The 21,806-nt window shown below is 40.9% G+C and overlaps 1 protein-coding gene across 2 annotated transcripts in view; it reads left to right on the top strand.

Moving 5' to 3' along the window:
- The first annotated feature begins 9,532 nt into the window (after positions 1-9,532).
- Positions 9,533-21,806, top strand: part of IMPDH1 (inosine monophosphate dehydrogenase 1) — a 227,441-nt gene continuing 215,167 nt past the window's right edge. The window contains exon 1 of one of the 2 annotated variants that reach the window (XM_073619289.1): positions 9,533-9,877. In XM_073619289.1, coding sequence (XP_073475390.1) covers positions 9,654-9,877 — 224 coding nt within the window. In that variant the 5' untranslated portion in view covers positions 9,533-9,653. The remainder of the gene's footprint in view (positions 9,878-21,806) is intronic. The other variant, XM_073619290.1, reaches the window with a different exon arrangement.

Below are 21,806 nucleotides of genomic sequence, written 5' to 3'. Positions count from 1 at the left end.
TTACAGGTGCTCCACTTAGCACCAGGCTTTTAACTAGCTGGTTTATTTCTTATACACACATCTTGCCCATCATAACTTTTTCCCTGAAGTTAAGGGTTTGGTTGACAGGCTGAGGCCTTACCCTAGTAACTTTCTTTAAAAGACCAACTTAGCTGTTATTCTAGGTTACTTTCTTGTTGATAAGTTGTCATTACATCTTTTTTTTCCTTAAGGAGAACAATTGGTTGTCCTTCGCATTGTCAATTAAGGGCTCTTCGTTCATCCAGGTACTGGATTCCCCATTTGGGGATTATCTTCCTAATCTGGAATACTAGGTTGTTGTTAGGTGGCATTCCCTCGCAATATCCTTTTACATTTTGGTGGCAGTATAACCTGCATGTCCAATACTTACTACAGTTCTGTGTACCTCATCCGACTCCTTAGAACAGACTTCACAATAAATACAAAATTCTTATTATTTTAGTACAAAAGGAACATTTAAATAAAATTTGTACTAATTAATGCACAGGCTACCATATCTGACCTTTCCTTCTAGGGATGCTAGTTACCTGTCTTTTCTGCTGGTTTAACGGCTTTAATATTTTCAGAGAAATCGGCCTCAGCCCTGGTTCACACTGGTGCGTTTTGACATGCGATTTGACATGTCTAATCACATTTCAAATCAGTGGCAATTGCCGGCAATGGCACCGTCCTAATCAGTGCAACGCTGCATTTGCGGCGCCGCACTGATTTCAAAAAGTAGTTTCTGTACTACTTTTGGTGATTTCGGGGTGCAATTTCCATTGACATCTGTGCAGAATATTAATTGGTTTGTGCAACAGTTATAGCGGCTACAAAATAGAGGATAGATTTATGGCACGTGTATTATTTTGGCGGCGAGCAGTGATTTTTAGCGGGACTACGACATTGTAGCGGACAGATTGGACATATAACTGACATTTTTGACACTTTTTTGAGAACCAGTGACATTATTACAGTAATCAGTGCTAAAAATATGCACTGTTATTGTACTAATGACACTAGCCGGGAAGGGGTTAACACCAGGGATAATCAAGGGGTTAAATGTGTTCCCTCAGTGTGTTTACTAACTGTATGGGGGACTGTGTAGCTGGAGAAATACACAGATCCGTCTTCCTGCATAGCAGAAAGACAGGATCTGTGTGATCTCCCCTGCCAGAATGGAGATTCGCCTTGTTTACACAGGCAGATCCCCGTTCTGTCACTGCGGGGAATGATCGTGGGTGGCCGGCGGACATTGAGTCCGCCCCACCCGCTGATTGGCTCCCTGCTGGCCAGTGCACCCACAAATCGCTGTGTATGAGCTGACGTACAATGAGAGCGATTCGCGGGAACCAGACACATTGCCGCAGTACAACTGCGGCGGCTGGTCCTTAAGTGGTTAAAATAAATGGAAATCCTTACTGAATATCCTTTAAAGTGGGGTTCCCATTAAAAAAAAAAACATTAAAGGTCAGCAGCTACAAATACTGCAGCTGCTGACTTTTAATCGGACACTTGCCTGTCCCAGGGTCCAGCGATGCAGGGAATCGAAGCCTCACTCGTCCCCCCTCTGCTCGGCGGCGCTGACATTTTAACTGTGGGCTCCCGGCTGTGGCTTCACAGCCGGGCACCCACTGCGCATGCGTGATCCGCTCAGTGCGCCGTCACTGGCCCTGCAATCATCTGGGACCGGTGACGTGTCCCAGATGATTGACAAGAGGGAGGGTGGAGAGGCGATCTCCCTTCCTGGGCCGAGGGAAGTGACGACAGGAGCCCAGGCACCGAAGGAGGCAGACTACGAGGGACCCCCTAGCAACAGGCATTTAGAGGTGAGTAAAAAAAAATTTTTCACCAAATGTTTTTTTTTTATTTTTTTAAGCACTTTACTAATTTTTTGGGGGGTGGAACTCCACTTTAAATAGTAAAATGCTGTGTATCTTGGAAAACTTAGCGGGAGGGTTTTCTTTCCTCTTTTTTATCCTTTGTTACATGTTAATGTTGCTGATGTCCTACAGCCTCTTAAAATCTTGTCCATGTCCACATGCACTAAGGTGATGACAGGCTACAGGTGTTTTTTCATAGACCATCTTTCCTTCATATTTGTTGCGTAGCTGGCTGAAATTATGAAACTGTATTTCAACGTTCAATTGTTTAAGATATTGTAGTGTGGTACTGTGAAAAAGAAGCTTACAAACTATATTATTTAACTGTCTTGCACTGGCCAATTTGTACAAAGTTATGACTTTAGCTTTATTTTTTTTAATAGTACAATTTTCTTATATCTTTTATATTTGTTATGACTGCTACTTCCATCATTCAGTTTAGGTCTAATATATGACTTGATAAATGTCAAAGTCCAAACACTCTATAAAAACTATTTTTTTCAAGTTGAAATGAATCAGATTAGTTAATGACAAACTACAGGAATTAAGTCACTAAGTCGCTGTGCTAGCTTACAATAGGTTAAACCCAACAAGGTGTATGCCACCTCATGGAATTTTTGCTTTTATTCACAATTTACAGTTTTACAGAGCACTAGGAGTACAGCTTTTACTATATTCCCAGCACTCTGACAGGAGAGATGCAGCTGCTGTGTGATCGCCTGCCTCTCCCTTCCGCTGTCCATTCACAGAAGGCTTTACAATGCCTCCCATGACTGGACAAGAGGAGAGGACAGGCAGAGTTGCAGGATCTAAGACCCAAAGGTCCAGTGTTGGAGCTCCAGAAGTATAGTTATAACTGTACTCCTAGTGCTCAGCAAAAGTGTAAATTGTATATAAAGTAGATAAGATGTTCTTCTTTAAATTTAAAAGTTAAAAAATTAATTACACAACCAAAATAGACGATGGAAGAATACAGTTTCGCTGGCGCAGTCCATGAAAGTCATACTATTTTATAACACCACATACAGCTTAAAGGCATATCCAACTGGTGTTTTTCCCATGTTACCTTTGAGGTCGCATTAAGTACCCGCTCCCTGCTGTATGGTAATTTTTTATTTTTATTTTTTCTTTATGCTTTTTTTGTCTCCCATGGCAGATCCCAGATTTTTGACACTAACTTGCCCTTTAGCCTTAAAAATTAACATAATTAAAACAGTATGCCAGATACGGGGTCAAGATGTATAAGCTCTGTGACAGGGCCACAGGCGATACATGTAATTTTATGGTTTACGAGGGAACAGATAGTCACGTAGAGCCGCCGAACTGCCCAGATTACATAGGGAGTGCTGGCAAGATTGTGTGGGACTTGGTGTCACCCTTATTCGGAAAGGGGTACCACTTGTATTTGGACAATTATTACACGAGCGTGCCACTTTTTAGTCACTTGTTTGATCATCAGATTGGCGCATGTGGCACCGTGCGATCTAATCGCCGGGGCTTTCCCCAGCGGCTTGTAGAATCCCGTCTTAGGCTGGGGGGAGAGAGCCTGCTTGAAGTGTAATAACTTGCTCGCTGTGAAGTGGAGGGATAAAAAGAATGTTTTCGTTCTTTCCTCCCTTCATGCAGACACTACGGTCCAAATTTCTACAGCGACTGGTGTTGTGGAGAAACCCCTCTGTGTCCACGAATATAACCAAAATATGGGAGGGGTGGACATCAACCACCAGTTGTTGGCGCCGTACCTAGTTGCCCGTAAGGCCAGACGCTGGTACAAAAAAGTGTCTGTATACTTATTTCATTTGGCTTTGCTGAACGCTCATGTGCTATACAGAGCTTCAGGACGGACTGAATCCTTCCTTAAATTCCAGGAAGAAATTGTCAGAGTCCTTCTGTTTCCAGACGGTGCTTCACCTCACCTTCCCAATCCAAATGCAGTAAGCCGGCTGCATGAGAGGCATTTTCCTTATGCCCTCCATGGTACCCCTACCCAACGAGCCCCCCAAAGAAGATGTCGTGTCGGTAGCAAGTGCAGATATAGGCGTGACACCCGCTATTATTGTCCCTCCTGTCCTGACAATCCTGGTCTTTGCATTGGTGAATGTTTTGAACGCTACCATACACTAGTGGAGTATTAGCATAGGGTACAGCACTGCACAGACTAGGACACACTTTCACAGGGTCTCCCAAGATGCCATCGCATTTTGAGAGACCCGAACCTGCAACCGTTACAGTTACAACCGTTACAAAAAAAAAAAAGTAAAAAAATCAAAAAACACAAAAAAAATATAAGATAAAAAAGACAAAAATAGTTGTTGTTTTATTGTTCTCTCTCTCTATTGTTCTGCTCTTTTTTACTGTATTCTATTCTGCAATGTTTTATTGTTATTATGTTTTATCATGTTTGCTTTTCAGGTACGTAATTTTTTTATATTTTACTGTTTACTGTGTTTTATTGTTAACCATTTTTTTGTTTTCAGGTACGCCATTCAGCTGCAGCGCGGAATTATTTATCTTGACAGCAACAGCGTTTGCTCTCACGATACATAAAACCGTGACTCCAGCACTGTAGGAGGCGATTTCACCACCACAGTTAAAAAAAAAAGAGCATATATGCCAAAGCATGGGGGCAGCAGTGGGCAGAGGAGCGATTTGCTCCTAACTTTTGGGGAGGATGCCCCCGTGCTTTGGCATATATATATATTTTAGGCACAGATTGTGTTAACAAATGTTTTATTTTTTACTATGTTTTTTTTGTATTTGCTTTGCAGGTATGGTAAGTCTTACTGTTATACTGTAATGTTACTTTGTTTTATTGTTAACCATCATTTGCTTAGCAGGTATGCCATTCAGTTGCAGCGCGGACTTATTTATCTTGACAGCAACAGCGTTTGCTCCCATGATACATAAAACCGTGACTCCAGCGATGTAAGAGGTGATTTCACCACCACAGTTAAAAAAAAAATGGTGCATGTATGCCCATCAAGTGGGTGGATGAAGGGAGGTATTCTAATGATGGGTATACCCACTGATCAATCTCTTTTTTTCATGCAGCCCACAGGTTGCATGAAAAAAAGATTACAATATATGCCCAACAAAGACCAGCAACGTACTGGTATGTTGCTGGACTTTGAGTGGTTATACCAGAATGATGCCTGCGGGTTTAGGTATCATCTTGTTATCATTCTTTTCAGCAAGCGGTCGACTTTCATGTAAAAGCAATCCTAGCGGCTCTAGACTGCTTTTACAAGCAGTGGGAGGGAATGTCTCCCCCCTACCGTGTTCCATGGTTTTCTTTGGGGAACCTGAGAATGCAGCCGGTGGTTCCACCAGCTGAGCATAGAGCCGATCAGAGACAAGAACGGCTTCAATCATCTCTATGGCCTAAGAAACCGGAAGCTACGAGCATTTCATGACTTAGATTTCACCGGACGTAAACAGCGCCATTGGGAAAGCATTTTATCACACCAACATTCCCTGAGATAACAATAAAAATGATAAAAAAACAAAGAATAAAAAAAAATGAAAGGAACGGCTTAAAAAAAAATAATAAAAAAGCAAAATAAATAACAAAAAAAAAAAAAGCACCCCTGTCCCCCCCTGCTTTCGCGCAAAGGCGAACGCAAGCGTAGGTCTGGCGTCATATGTAAACAGCAATTGCACCACAAAGATCAGATCGAGGGCAGTAATTTTAGCAGTAGACCTCCTCTGTAAATCTAAAGTGGTAACCTGTAAAGGCTTTTAAAAATGTATGTAGTTTGTCGCCGCTGCATGTTTGTGCGCAATTTTAAAGCATGTCGTGTTTGGTATCCATGTACTCGGCCTAAGATCATCTTTTTTATGTCATCAAACATTTGGGCAATATAGTGTGTTTTAGTGCATTTAGTGCATTGAAATTTTAAAAAAAGTGTGTTTTTTTCCAAAAAAAATGCGTTTGAAAAATCGCTGCGCAAATACTGTGTGAAAAAAAAATGAAACACCCACAATTTTAATCTGTAGGGCCTTTGCTTTAAAAAAATATATAATGTTTGGGGGTTCACAGTAAATTTCTTGCAAAAAAAATTATTTCTTCATGTAAACAAAAAGTGTCAGAAAGGGCTTTGTCTTCAAGTGGTCAGAAGAGTGGGTGATGTGTGACATAAGCTTCTAAATGTTGTGCATAAAAATGCCAGGACAGTTCAAACCCCCCCCCCCCCAAATGACCCCATTTTGGAAAGTAGACACCCCAAGCTATTTGCTGAGAGGCATGTCGAGTCCATGGAATATTTTATATTTTGACACAAGTTGCGGGAAAAAGACGATTTTTTTTTTTGCACAAAGTTGTCACTAAATGATATATTGCTCAAACATGCCATGGGCATATGTGAAATTACACCCCAAAATACATTTTGTTGCTTCTCCTGAGTATGGGGAGTCTAGCCTAGTATTTGGGAGTCTAGCCGCATACGGGACCCCGAAAACCAAGCAGCGTCTTCTGGCTTTCTAAGGGTGTAAATTTTTGATTTCACTCCTCACTGCCTATCACAGTTTCGGAGGCCATGGAATGCCCAGATGGCACAAACCCCCCCAAATGACCCCATTTTGGAAAGTAGACACCCCAAGCTATTTGCTGAGAGGTATGGTGAGTATTTTGCAGACCTCGCTTTTTGTCACAAAGTTTTGAAAATTGAAAAAAGAAAAAAAAATACATGTTTCTTTTCTTTCTTCATTTTCAAAAACAAATGAGAGCTGAAAAATACGCACCATGCCTCTCAACAAATAACTTGGGGTGTCTACTTTCCGAAATGGGGTCATTGGGGGGGGGGTTGTGCTATCTTGGCATTTTATGGCCTTCGAAACTGTGATAGGTAGTGAGGAGTGAAATCAAAAATTTACGCCCTTAGAAAGCCTGAAGGTGGTGATTCGTTTTCGGGGCCCCCATACGTGTCTAGGCTCCCAAAAAAAAAAAGCAAACAAGATATTTGGGGGGCACACCCTAAAAGATGCATCAAAGATGGCGCAGCCATATGACCATACAACAGAACAAAATATTACAGCGCACACATGCAAAAAAGACATTTACCTCCTGCAAGGCTTATTTAAAACACCTAGACATTTTCAAAAACATTATCAAAAAATATGGGGATTTGTTCACACCATATTGCTATATGGTGCTTAAGCCCACTTACTGTGACAAAGTTCCCCATGATTAGTGGGTCCTACACTATCTATAGACTGGGAGATCCTGCTTCTCTAGTTTTTAATAGACCTCAATATTTTTTTCTGTTGTATGGTCATATGGCTGCACCATCTTTAATGCATCTTTTAGGATGTGCCCCCCAAATATCTTGTTTGTCTATTGTATGGATTCTGACCAAATCCTTTTGGGTGAGGAGCACCCCACTCCCTCATCAGTGCCTTTCATTAGTGTCCACCTGTGTCATGGGTGGAGACCTCAAGTTCTCCCATATAGAGGAGTGTATTGCTCCCATGGTTCAGAGAAGCAGGATCTCCCAGTCTATGGATAGTGTAGGACCCACTAATCATGGGGTACTTTGTCGCAGTAAGTGGGCTTAAGCACCATATAGCAATATGGTGTGACCAAATCCTCACATTTTTTTTATAATGTTTTTTGAAAATGTCTAGGTGTTTTAAATAAGCCTTGCAGGAGGTATATGTCTTTTTTGCATGTATGCGCTGTAATATTTTGTACTCAGGCTCCCAAAAAGTCCCACACGTGGTATTTCCGTACTCAGGAGAAGCAGCAGAATGTATTTTGGGGTGTAATTCCACAGAAGCCCATGGCATGTGTGAGCAATATATCATTTATTGACAACTTTGTGCAAAAAAAAAAAAAAGTTTTCTCATTTTCCCGCAGCTTGTGGCAAAATATAAAATATTCCATGGACTCAACATGCCTCTCAGCAAATAGCTTGGGGTGTCTACTTTCCAAAATGGGGTCATTGGGGGGGGGGGGGGGGGTTGTGCCATCTTGGCATTTTATGGCCTTCAAAACTGTGATAGGTAGTGAGGAGTGAAATCAAAAATTTACGTCCTTAAAAATCCTGAAGGCGGTGCTTGGTTTTCGGGGCCCCGTATGCGGCTAGGCTCCCAAAAAGTCCCACACATGTGGTATCCCCGTACTCAGGAGAAGCAGCAAAATGTATTTTGGGTTGCAATTCCACATATAACCATGGCATGTGTGAACAATATATCATTTAGTGACCACTTTTTGTTTAAAAAAAAATTATTATTTTTTTGCCATTATTCAATCAAAAAAATTAAATATTCAATGGGCTCAACATGCCTCTCAGAAATTTCCTTGGGGTGTCTACTTTCCAAAATGGGGTCATTTGGGGGGGTTTGTACTCCCCTGCCATTTTAGCACCTCAAGAAATTAGATAGGCAGTCATAAACTAAAAGCTATGTAAATTCCAGAAAATATACCCTAGTTTGTAAATAACTTTTGCGCAAACCAAAAAAATATATACTTATTGACATTTTTTTTACCAAAGACGTGTGGATGAATACATTTTGGCCTAAATGTATGACTAAAATTGAGTTTTATGGATTTTTCTTATAACAAAAAGTAGAAAATATCATTTTTTTTCAAATTTTTCAGTAAAATAAAAATCGCAGAGGCAATCAAATACCATCAAAAGAAAGCTCTATTTGTGTGAACAAAAGGACACAAATTTTGTTTGAGTATAGCATTGCATGACCGCACAATTACCAGTTAAAGCAGCGCAGTGCCAAATTGTAAAAAGTCCTCTGGTCTTTAGGCAGCCAAATGGTCCGGGGCTTAAGTGGTTAAGAACAAACCCTATCTTGTTCGTAACCCAGGGACTTCCTGTACTTCCCTGGGAATCTAACCGAGGCAGATTTGCTCATCTCTAATGTTTTACTTTATGTGTTTTTGTTATGTAATTATTTACTCAGTATGACATTGTGTTCCTGTAATAATGTACATTCTTGTGCGTAGCCTGGGTGTGATGCTGGAGGGTTTGCCACCTGTAATTCTGTAAAGTCAAAGACACATGATTCAAACAAAATAATGTACAGTAATGCTACTAGACTGCCTTCTTCCATACCTGCTAAGAATCATTCACAAATCTAGGCATTTATAAATAAATTTGTGTGAACCTGTATATACAGTATGTAAAAAATGCAGTCACTCAAGATTGTTATTACGCAAGCGAAAGGAAATTGAGACTAATATGTATTCAAAAGCAGCTGATGTGTAGTTGTGTGTCTAAGCTGTAGAATGACTTAGGTAAAAGTGATCATCCTTTCTTATCAGGGCTGCCTGTTCTGCACATTAAGCTTGCAGAAAGCAACATGCTCACATCAGCATTAGCTGGGCAGCCTGGGTCCTTTGATAAAGGTGCCCTGAAGAAGGAAGGACACAGCACTTCATGGTCCCTGGTGAAACACCAACAATCTGTCCTCTGGGTGGAGACAGCTCCTGGAGACAGGCACATGTAAGGGAGGAAAGGGGGCAGGGAAATCTGCAAGTGTGCAAATTCCCCAGCTATCAGGATGTTAAATACTCCGATCCTCTTTGACAGATACTGCACAGCTCAGGGAAGCCAGCCTTCTGTCTGCACTGCTTGAGTTCAGCACCAAGGGCAACCTGTCTTAAAACTTAAAGGGCATTCACATAACAAGACTGAGCAGATCTGCTCATCAAACTACTTGTGGCAGCCTGCACAGGATGTTTTGGTGACTGCTTGGAACAATTGTTTGTTCTTCAATTATTTTTGCACAGCAGCATATCTCACCACTTTGCTGGGTATGGATGGGTACAGGTATGACGGGGATGCTCAGCAAGGACTTTTTGACTATCGACTAATTGTAGGGGATGTAAAGGAGTCCCCACTTTCCCCAACTCATTCTTCACACAGACGTTCCCTGCTTAATGGCTGTTCACCTGTGCACGGTGGGCATCTTCATGGGCATGAGACAGCAGCTCAGAGATACAGTGCTACCAGACTACAGGCTGGGTATGAACCCGAGAGGTAAGCAGGACTAGGAGGAAATACGTTTCCTTTTATCTTTTCCATTAATTACCTAATTGCCCGCAGGTCAAGTAGGCTGTGGCATTTATACCTATTTAATATTTTTGTGGTTATTATTACTCACACTTAAAGGAGGTTCACTAGGAGTTCTACGAGTTAACTGGTTTTAGGTACGTTTATCATAATCACACTTTTCTCTCCTAGACATCAAAGCTGCGCTTTAAATTTTGTTTCTTATGAAAATAACATTTGTTCAATAAAAAGAAAAAGGTTTGGTTTAAAACAATCAGGTGGTTTGTATACCATAACCATCATTTTTGAGTTTTCTTATGATGATAATATTTCTTCGGTTAAATGAAAAGTTTGTTTAAATAAATAAAATGTTTTATACCATAACTTTTGAGTTTTTGTATGAAATGAATGTTTCTTCGATAAAAAGAAGGAAATTTGGTTAAATAAAACAGGTGCTTTATTTATCAGAACTTTAGAGTGCTGATTGCATTCTAGGCCATGAAGCTGACTGCATTGCAATCACATTATAAATTAAAATATATTATCTTTACTGCACCAGGTTCCAAGTATGCTGTAACTTGCTCAGAAATTACACAGTATCTATAAAACAAGCATATCTAAAGTCAAATCTTTTTTTATATTTGTGGATACAGTGGGGAAATGCTGAAACCCGTGGCAGGATATTATTGTTGTCTGTATCACCACCGGGAAGATTCACCTACTGTATTTGACTTGGTGATCATTGTCATTGTGACAGAAGGTGATGGGAAATTCATGATGTTTACAGTTGCCAGTGGAACAGGAATAGATGGGTAACCTTCCAATTGGGACATCTGTGCTAATCACAGCTGTCTAAAAGGCAATTTCCCCTCACCTTGGAAAGCTCCTTCCTTCCTGTTGGGAAAGGGAAAGTCTCCCCAATGGGACACAGCAAAAATCAAAACAAAACACTGGGGAGAGAAATGTGTTCTGGACACCCTTTGTTTGCAGAATGGCCCCTGAAAACAACTTTCTCATGTGATTGGCCCATAGCTTTTCCCAGGAGTCTGCACTGAGCTGTTGGATAAATAAGAGGCATCATATGCAACAGGCATTTAGTTTTAGCTGAGATGTTTTTGAAAGCTCTTCGCAGCTGAAGGAAGGAGATGATGCTCCTCTTCTTATTATAACACAGAGAATCACTAGGTAGTAATAATAAAGGCAGATCCTTCCTTTCAGCAGTCCATCTGAAAGGGACATTAAAAGATAAACATGAATTTCTTCAGAACAAAAAGGTAAGTCTGCAGAACAGTGGTCCAGGCCTTGTGGGGCCAGCATGATCCTTTCCAGCCTTATTACTTTGTTTTCTTTGCGTTTTATTTGAGTCAAAGGAGTGTAGCCTACTGTAGGTGTCTAATAGTGTAAAATAGATTTTTTTTTGTGCAATATTTCATCCTTAGTTTCTCCACCTGAAAGGCAATGTATGGGTTGTTGTTAAGATTATTGTACCCCTTTACCCTACTTCTCCATCTTCCCTATCCATTTCTGACCATTGACCCCTAATCTTACCCTCCCCCTTTCTCACCATCTATTCTCCTCTCTCTTCTCAGGACTGGTGTCACCCAGTCTGATGAAGTATTGTGTTCGCTAACATGATTTTGCAGAATGAAGTCACTGACTTGGTTGTTAACTTTATTAGTGTGTTTTGACCAGTTTAGTACAATCTTGCTCTGTTTTATGCATATTCGTGCTTGTATTGTCCTATTTTTCCTGTATGAAAACCAAAGAATGGAACATTATATATCAAGGCCGAAACTAGTCTGATTCAGGGTGCAGTAAGAAAAAAAAAAAAGTCACAGGGCATAATGTTAATAGTGTGACAGAGATGCAAGGGACCAGTATTCCCTGTTCACCCGGCATGCCCACGAATAATATCAGACAGGTAGTATAGAGGCAGTGGAATGAACAGGTAACACTAAGTCAGAACCTGCAAATACTGTAGCTTCTGACTTCTAATGTATGGATACTTACCTGTCCAAAATCCAGCGTTGTCCTCACCCGAGCCGATTCTTCAATCAGCCTTGCACCTTCACAGACAGTTTGCCACTGCACATGCACAAGCCGCACTATGCTTTGTGAATGGTCCTGCAGTCATTCAGAACCTGGGATGTGTCTCAGAAGGCTGCAAGGGAAAGAGGGGGGGGGGGGGGGGGGCGAACTTCCACTCAGATCACCACAGAGATCTGACCAGAAGTGGGAGCAGTTACCTGTCAAGACCCACTCCCCCCTAAAAAGTGCCAAATGTGGCAGAGGAGGGGGGATTTAAATAATTGGAACTTTCCCCTTTTGGGGGAAGTTCCGCTTTAAATAGAAGCTGTGCCCCCCTATATCAGGTGTGCCTATCAGAGTCTCCTCTTACAGCAGGAGTCCTCATGCGAGTTTCTCCATAAATCAGGGTTTCTATGAGAGTCCCTCCTTACATCAGGTGTCCCCATCAGAGTGCCCCTTTACATCAAATGTCCCCATCAGAGTGCCCTTTATATAAAATGCCCACATTAGAGTGCCCATTAACATCAATTGCCTCATCAGAATGATCTCTTACATCAACTGTCCTCATCAGAGTGCTCCCTTACATCAAATGTCTCCATCAAGTCTCATGGATTAGTGGATGTAATCTCAAATATCTAGGGGGATAACAACTAAAATTTGTGAGGCACAGCCCACCCCAGCACTCCCCTAGATCCAGGCCTAATATAAATAAAAAAGGTATGACTGCAGAAATGTCAATGAAAATCCTTGCAATGGGTATAATTCAGTTTAAGTTTTTTTTTCTCTTTATTTCAACAAAAACGTAGGTTTCGCTGGGAGAACTGGGATCACACATGTTCAGTGAGGTAACGTGTGTAACATTAGAATGCAAAGATGTGGTCCGAGACTATTGCTGGCTTCACACCATGTACATGTTAGTGCTTTGCGGTGCCGTTCAATTTACTATGCACTGTGGTGTGCTGCATTGAGAAAAATAGTGCAGGTACCTGTTCTGGTCCTTTAGTAGTCCATTCTGGTGTTGTGACGCTTTGGTGATCCTTTCAAATAAATGGGCTGGCTTAAAGGGTTAGTTCAGCAATAACAAATACTTGCCTATACAGGTGATGAGATGAATAATGCTCTTGCTATAGGTGTCGTTATTTACATACGCCCCAAAGCCTAACTGAAAAACTCTCGGAGATGGAATCATCCCGTCCTGCCTTGTTGCTAGGATGTTGCTAAGACATTCCCAGCTGATTCTAACTCATAACGCTCCCTCCTGTCGTAGTAGCTCTGAGCTTAGTGATGCTATGACCAGGGCCGTCTTTATTATTGACTGGACCCTGGGCAAACATTTTCTTGGGCCCCCCTCTTTCATGCAATTTCGCTCCCCACATGCTTTGAGACATACAATAGATAGAAGCTAGACTCAAAATCAGTTTACTGAATCAGAACAGGAAGCAATTGGTTGCCAGACGTTACAGTGTATCATTACCGCTCACTGACTGGCTGCTAGAGGTTACAGCACACATTATGGCTCACTGTTATTTTCTAGAGGTTACAGCACATGACTTCTGCTTGTTGATTGGTTGCTAGAGATTACTGTACATCAATACTGCTCACTGATTGATTGCTAGAGGTTACTGAACATATATACCACTCACTAATTGGTTGTTAGAGGTAACTGCACATTATTACTGCACACTGATTGTTTGTTAGAGGTTACAGCACATCATCTCCTCTCTGCCTGCCTGCATATTCACATGCACTAAAATTCAGGGGGCTGCGGCACCATATTATTTTGAAAACGGGTTCCCCCTCCAATTTGCTTACTTTTGCAGAACAGGCTGATGTTAGGCTTAATGACCACAGTTGTAGGCAGGACTTTCAAGCATGATGCTTTACCTCCCCAGTGGGCAGAATTCAGCAGAAGTAATGGTGGATGTGACCTCAGAGGGACATGATATACATATCAATGCCGTGGTCCAAGACTATTTACATATTATTGCCACCACTATTTATATATCAATGCAGGTTGTTTACATGTAAACACAGGGTCTGGAGGTAAGTCATCTGAACATGGTGATAGGGCACAGCTGGGCAGCAGCAAAAGAACTTTACACTGAGATATCGGGACACAGCACGGGACTAAAACTTCAAGGGATAAGGGAATTTAATTTGGGATAGTTGTCAAGTATGAGTCAGCTGCTTTGGGCCCCACTACAATGATGGGACCCAGGGCAGCTGCCCCTTTTGCCCTGCCTTAAAAACGGTCCTGGCTATGACAGAAGAGATAGTGGATCACATGTGTGTTTGGGTTTGAGAGCTTGCTCCTGTGATGCTGGGGGTGACAAGTAAGAGCTCTGAGTGTCTTAGCAACGTCCCTTTAACAAGACAGGATGGGATGATACCATGGACATGCAGTGAGGTCAGTGGCGGGTGAGGCACTGGCTAGTATCAGAGCCAGATACACACAGGTTACATATGCCGTGATCGTTAGAGCGAGAACAATAATTCTAGCACTAGACCTCCTCTGTAACTCTAAACATGTAATCTGTAAAAAAATTTAAAGCGTCGCCTATAGAGATTTTTAAGTACTGAAGTTTGGCGCCATTCCAGAAGTTTGTGCAATTTTAAAGCGTGACATGTTAGCTATCTATTTACTTGGCGTAACATTATCTTACACATTATATAAAAAAAAAATAAAAAAAAAAACAAATCTGGTTATCTTTTTTTTTATTATATTTTTTTTATTCATGAAACAGTTTTTTTTCCAAAAATTGCTGCGCAAGTACCATGTAACATAGAACGTTTCAGCGACCACCATTTTATTCCCTAGAGTGTCTACTAAAACTATATATATATATATATATATATATATATATATATATATATATATATATATATATATATATGTTTGGGGGTTCTGAGTCATTTTCTAGAAAAAAAAATTATTATTATTACATGTAGATGAGGAGTGCCAGAATTGGCATGGGTGGCAAGAGGTTAATTACCATAAGTAATATACAAATAATTATTATATATTGTTTTTAAGGTAATTTACCATATTTTCAAAAACTGTACTCAAGCAGGTGGCTTAAAGGACAAATTACTGAAGTTTGAAGTTATAACTTCAAACCAGTAACTTCACAGTAAATAGATAAATAATAAATTGTTATGTTATAACATATAGCATAATAATATATGATTCAGCTTGATTATAACAGTACCTTTTAAACAGCAGCAGATTCTTATTCTCCCTCTTAACTGTGTGAGAAAAACATGGTATTGTGGGTAAATTTTATACCCATAAACCCATGTATTCCCTTGTAGTTAAGAGGGCTGGGCTGGAAGGGAGCATTTGTCTTTTAGACACATGCCCCTTCTATGACACTGCAGTGAGAGGACAGCTTCCACTGCAGCATTTTTATTGGACAGATGGGGCTAATGGTACTTTACCATTGGTCCAAGACTCCAAGCTGTCCATTGAGCTCAGTGCCTCTGACAAGAAGTGAAGAGAGGCACTGTGAGCTCAACCTCTCAGTCTGCTGCAAACAGTGTGTCAGCTTGTATTTAAACTGGCCGCTATGTATGTAGCTTCGGACAGGCTGCGCAAGGAGCCCCATATCTCCAGAACCATAGGTTAATGTTCATGGCAGGTGCCTCCCCTGACTGCACATTCCTGGATGATACCATCTCTGGGAGTTTTTCAGTCAGGCTTCAGGAGATTTTACCCCCTTCCTGACCAGAGCACTTTTTACAATTTGGCACTGTGTCACTTTAACTGGTAATTGCGCAGTCATGCGATGCTGTACCCAAACAAAATTTGCATCCTTTTTTCCCCGCAAATAGAGCTTTATTTTGGTGGTATTTGATCACCTCTGCGTTTTTTATTTTTTGCGCTATAAAGAAAAAAACAGCGACAATTTTGAAAAAAAAACAATATTTTTAAATTTTTGCTATGATAAATATCCCCAAAAATGTTTTTAAAAAACAAATTTCTTCATCAGTTTAGGCCAATATATATTCTTCTACATATTCTTGGTTAAAAAAAAACAAACAAGAAAAAAAAACGATTGCAGTAAGCGTATATTGATTAGTTTGCACAAAAGTTATAGCGTCTACAAACTATGGGAAAGATTTATAGCATTTTTCTTATTTATTTATTTTTTACTAGTAATGGCGGCGATCTGCGATTTTTATCAGAATTGCGACATTGCAGCGGACATATCAGACACTTTTGACACATTTTTGGGACCATTGACATTTATACAGCGATCAGTGCTATAAAAATGCACTGATTACTGTGTAAATGTCACTGGTAGAGAAGAGGTTAACACTAGGGGGCATTCAAGGGGTTAAATGTGTGTTCTAACTGTATGGGTATAGAACTGAGTAAAAGGAGACATATCATTGTTTCTATTTACTAGGAACAAACAACATGTCTCCTCTCCCCTGACAGCACAGGAATTTGTGTGTTTACACACAAATCCCCGCGCTGGCACTCGTGTGAGTGATCGCACCCACTGGCCACATGCATCGGGTCCCCCACCGTGCAGCAGGCGTGCGCGCCCTCTGGTGGCTCCTAAAGGCCCGATGTACCCATACGAGATAATGCGCACCCGTGCCACTTTGCCGACGTATATCGGCGTGAGCCGTTTGGCAAGTGGTTAAAGCAGTAGTAAAGGCAGTTAAAAAAAAGAAAACTTTCCCCTGCATTCAATGACTTAATGTGCTAGTATGCCCCGCATACTAGTACTTTTTGGAAGACCTACTTTAAAACGAAGTCCTACAGCAGTGCGCTGTGACCGTTGGCATGGCTTCCATCTTCATCTGGTCTTCCTTCCGGGTCTGCAGGCTCCAGGCATTTTAATGGCCGAGCTGCGATTACATCACTCCCACTCATGTATAAGGGAGCCTTGATTGCAGCACAGCGCTCTAAATGAACAGCATACTCAGTATGCCGTCCATTTAGAGCGCAGTGCGCATGCGCTGGTGAAGCCACCGGCTGCAGAAATAGTGAATATCGCCTAAACGGTGCATGTTTAGGAGATATTCCTTGTACCTTTAGGTAAACCTAGCAACAGCCATTTCAGTTAAGTTTAAACATATTTTTTTTTTTTTTCCTCCAATTTTTTAGGGATTTTTTGGTGCGATTTCTTTTTTTTGTGGTGGAGTTCCACTTTAATTTAGGCTTACCTGCAGGTACATGTCACCAGGCGGTGTTTACTACCGCTTTAAATGGCTTACAACTATAGCAAGGGCAGTATTCAACTTTGGTCAAAGCTGTACAGTCTTTATCTACCTGCATAGGCATTTATGTATCTCTTACCTGCATAGGCAGTTTTTGGTAACAGTAAATTAACCCTTTAAAGCAACACATTGATGAGCAATGTAAAGGCATAGAACCACATAGATCAATGGGGCCCTAATGTTTTTAAAATAATTTTACTGAGGACACGTGACACTCAAAGTGCATTAGCTAGTTGCATGATGGTTATAAGAATTGACAATATCTCACTTCGACATAATACAAAAGTAGTGCGGCGCTCCAACAATGCTATAAAAAAAGTTTTCATGTATGAAATATGTATAAAATAATTATATGCAAATACAATGGTGCAAAATATACTTAGTGCCAAACACAGTGCAATGAGGCAAAAAAATTACTTTATAACACATATACTGAATAAAGTGCAAAAAGTGCAAAACATATAAAAAGAAAGTTCATGTATTAAAGTGTCCAAATAGGGATGCTTCCAACATAGACATCTCTACAAGTGCTTCTTGGTGCAGAGATAAGCCACACGTGTATCCACAAGTACACCGATTCCACCAACACTCACCAGAGCAAGCAAAAAAGTACGCCTGACACAGTTATGCCATCACTTAGGGCCTCCTGCATCCTGATCCCCACAATAGATATCCCAGTCAGGGACATTCGGGCAGCTTGTCCTGTACAAGGAATAGCTCACCACACAGAGCCCAAAGATCGTTAAATAGTGTAGTATTTTTACTCAATTAAAAGGCATACGATATAAAAGGTTTCCACATAGATAAAACAAACCTAAAATGGCCGAATGTACCAAGATGGCCACCTCCCTAGGAACCAGATGCAACAGCGGGACGTCAGCGTATCGGGCACTTCCCTACGCATTTTGCGAGCATGCACGTCTTCAGGAGACTGCCTACTCTTAGTGCATGCACACAAAACCCATCCTTGTACAGGACAAGCTGCCCGGACGTACCTGAGCGCTACTGGGATATCTGTTGTGGGGATCAGGAAGGAGGCCCTAAGTGATGGCATAACTGTATCAGGCATACTTTTTTGTTTGCTCTGGTGAGTGCATAGTGGTAGTGGAATCAGTGTATTTGTGGATACACGTGTGGCTTCATCACTGCACCAAGGAGCACTTGTGGAGAGATCTATGTTGGAAGCATCCCTGTTTGGACACTTTAATACATTAACTTTTTATTTATAATATATATTGCACTTTATTCAGTATATGTGTTAGAATATTTTTTTTTTTTGCACCATTGCACTGTTTTTGGCACTTTAAGTATATTTTGCACCATTGTATTTGCATATAATTATTGTATACATGGTGAGATATTCATACATGAAAAATTTTTCATAAAATTGTTAGAGCGCTGCCTCTACTTTTGTATTTAGGCTTAAAAACTACCTGCAACTTTAGTCATATCACTTACCTGTAATGAAGTATATCCCACATTGTGCAGGCAGTTGGAAATCTTCACAGCAGGAATGCCTGTCCTCTTCCTGTCTCTGAATTTCCAGCGCTGCAATGGTTGACAGATCTGGGTCTTCAGGCAGAACATCAATACTTATGGTCTGACACACCCACTCCTCCCTCCTCCAGTAAGAAAAGTTCATTGTTTCATTGATTACATTGCTTGTATCATGATCTGTGAATGGGGAATAGTCTTATCAGTCACAAGATTCTCTCCCCCATTCACAGATTATGTTACAAGCTGTACAATCAATGAAAGAACCTTTCTCAATGGGGAAGAGGAAGGAGGGGACATGCTCCTGTTGGACCATCTATACTGCTGTTTCGCTTGAAGAACTGAAACTGTAAACCATTGCAGTGCTGAAAGTTCAGAGACAGGAAGATAAAAGAGAGATAGGGCATCCCTGCAGTGAAGATTTCTCAAGGATCCAGCTGCCTGTATAACATAGGACATACTTCATTACAGGTAAATGATGTGACTAAAGCTGTAGGCAGTTTTTCTAAGCTAAACTTCAGCTTTAAGCCTTGGTATATACGTCGTGGTACATCTTTCTTCCTGTAATATGGAATTTAGCAAGTAGATAAATAGCACGCTTGGCTTTTCTGTTATGCAATGTAATATTGCACTATTTGAACAACTCATGTGTGCTACAGAGTAGCAACTTTTTTGTGTTAGAAATTGCATTTTGGTCAGAATTTCCATACCTTGTGATTTTCTTGAGGGCCTTTGTCTTTGTAGACTGCAGCTTGGCACCTTGTGAGGTGACACTTTCTTTTGATTGAATGGTTTTGGTGTGTGCCTTCTTTTCCCTTCTTTATACAAATACAAGTATTAACATGCCAGGGGTGGACAAATCGGGAATAGGATATGCCAGTGTTTTCCAAAGTTAAGTAGGTACTGTACTTTCAATGATAATGTACCTAAAGCATAACTAAACCCAAGAACAAAATGTCATACATTGCAACTTACCAGTTTTTATATGTAGAAGTTGCAATATAGTCATTAAACCCACATTATTAAGAAACTGCCAGTACATGCTGTATTGCATGCTATTCATACTCACTTAATCATTATGGGATTCATTTTCTGTATTCTGCAAGAAAAAAAGAAAAAAAAAAGGTTGATCCTGTTCTCCGTCCCTCCTTCCTTGACTGCGTCCCCGTTGCAGCCTGAGTTTGTGTAGACAAGCTGTTGACATCTACTAAGCATGCTCTAATTTCAGTTCCCTTCTAAGCTGTTTGTTTCCTTCTTTTTCTTATCTGTGCAGCCCACTATAGACTATTGAGTCACATATGTGGGTGTAAACACTCTGGGTAAATGACAGCCCACTCCTTCCCTCCTCCTCCTCCATGCCCACTAATCAGTTAAACACAATGGGATGGGATACTACAGGATTAATGGAGGCCTCACCTCTCTGTAGCTCTAATTTGAACATCTGACCGGCAGCAGAGAGTTGGGAAAGAGTGGGTCACATGACAGCTGTATATTGATTATGAAAAAGGTACTGTTCTTATATTTATTTAATTAAAATAAATACAGTGCCATCATCCATATACAGAAAGAGAAGGGATCATGTAAATTACACAGTGTTTGTTTACTATCACTTTAAAGTGATCAGACGAGAGGCAAGTACACTATACAGTAATACCTCGGATTGAAAGTAACGTGGTATACGAGCGTTTTGCAATACAAGCACTTCCAGCTTGGAGCAGTTCCCTTGTGTCTCCGAGTGTCTCCGAGCGTCTCCAAGTGTCTCCGAGCATCATCAGCACCCATGCAGCTCTGGCCACATACAGTACTGCATACAACAGCAGTGCTTGTGTAACTAATCATCTGAGTTTCCATTATTCCTTATGTGCAACCTCGCTTTGATATATGAGTGCTCTGGATTACAAGCATGTTTCTGGAACAAATTATGCTCGTAATTCAAGGTATTACTGTATTGTCAGCTGTATTGGCACACCTGCTTTTACACGCACATGAACTTTAATGGCGTCCCAGTCTTAGTCCGTAGGGTTCAATATTGAGTTGGCCCACACTTTGCAGCTATAACAGCTTCAAATCTTCTGGGAAAGCTGTCCACAAGTTTTAGCAGTGTGTCTATGAGAATGTTTGACCACTCTTCCAGAAGAGCATTTGTGAGGTCAGGCACTGATGTGGACAAGAAGGCCTGGCTTGTAATCTCCGCTCTAATTCAGTCAAGTTCCTTTACCCCAAACTCGCTCATCCATGCCTTTATGACCCTTGCTTTGTGCACTGGTCCGATTCATTTGGTGGAGGGGGGATTATGGTGTGGGGTTGTTTTTCAGGAGTTCGTCTTGGCCCCATAGTTCCAGTGAAGGAAACTCAAAGCATCAGCATACCAAGACATTTTGGACAACTTCATGCTCCAAACTTTGTGGGAACAGTTCGAGGATGGCTTCCTGTTCCAACATGACTGCGCACCAGTTCACAAACAAGGTCCATAAAGACATGAATGAGCAAGTTTGGAGTGAAGGAACTTGACTGGCCTGCACAGAGTCCTGATCTCAACCCAATAGAACACGTTTGGGATTAATTAGAGAGGAGACTGAGACCGATCTTCTCGTCCACATCAGTGCCTGTCCTCACAAATGCACTTCTGGAAGAATGGTCAAACATTCCCATAGACACACTCCTAAACCCTGTGGACAGTCTTCACAGAAGAGTTGAAGCTGTTATAGCTGCACAGGGCGGGCCAGCTCAATATTGAACCCTACGAACTAAGACTTAAAGTTCATGTGCGTGTAAAAGCAGGCATGCCCAATACTTTTGGCAATATAGTGTATATATATATATATATATATATATATATATATATATATATATATATATATCTTTCTTACACAGGTTAGTTAGCATAGGTGTTAGGAGGGGGGGGGGGATAGGACAGTTTCAAGGCTAGTTAGGTGTATAGTCGGAATTCCACTTTAATGAAATGTGTCTTCAACAAAATATTTTTATTGCTATACTTTCAGTCATTCTGTTTACTTCCTTGGATATATAGGTTTAGGTGACATTTTGTCTCAGGTATGCACATTATAACAATGTATAAAAATGTATAATGTTATGTGAAGGTAATAAAGGAAAGTTAGCTCAGTCTGTACAGTATAGTCATAAGCACTTGTATTTAAATGCA

The sequence above is a fragment of the Aquarana catesbeiana genome, linkage group LG03 (genome assembly GCF_042186555.1).
Source record: "Aquarana catesbeiana isolate 2022-GZ linkage group LG03, ASM4218655v1, whole genome shotgun sequence".
NCBI lineage: Eukaryota > Metazoa > Chordata > Amphibia > Anura > Ranidae > Aquarana > Aquarana catesbeiana.
The sequence above is the reverse complement of the archived record's forward strand: the minus strand, read 5'-3'. Positions and strand labels throughout refer to the sequence as shown.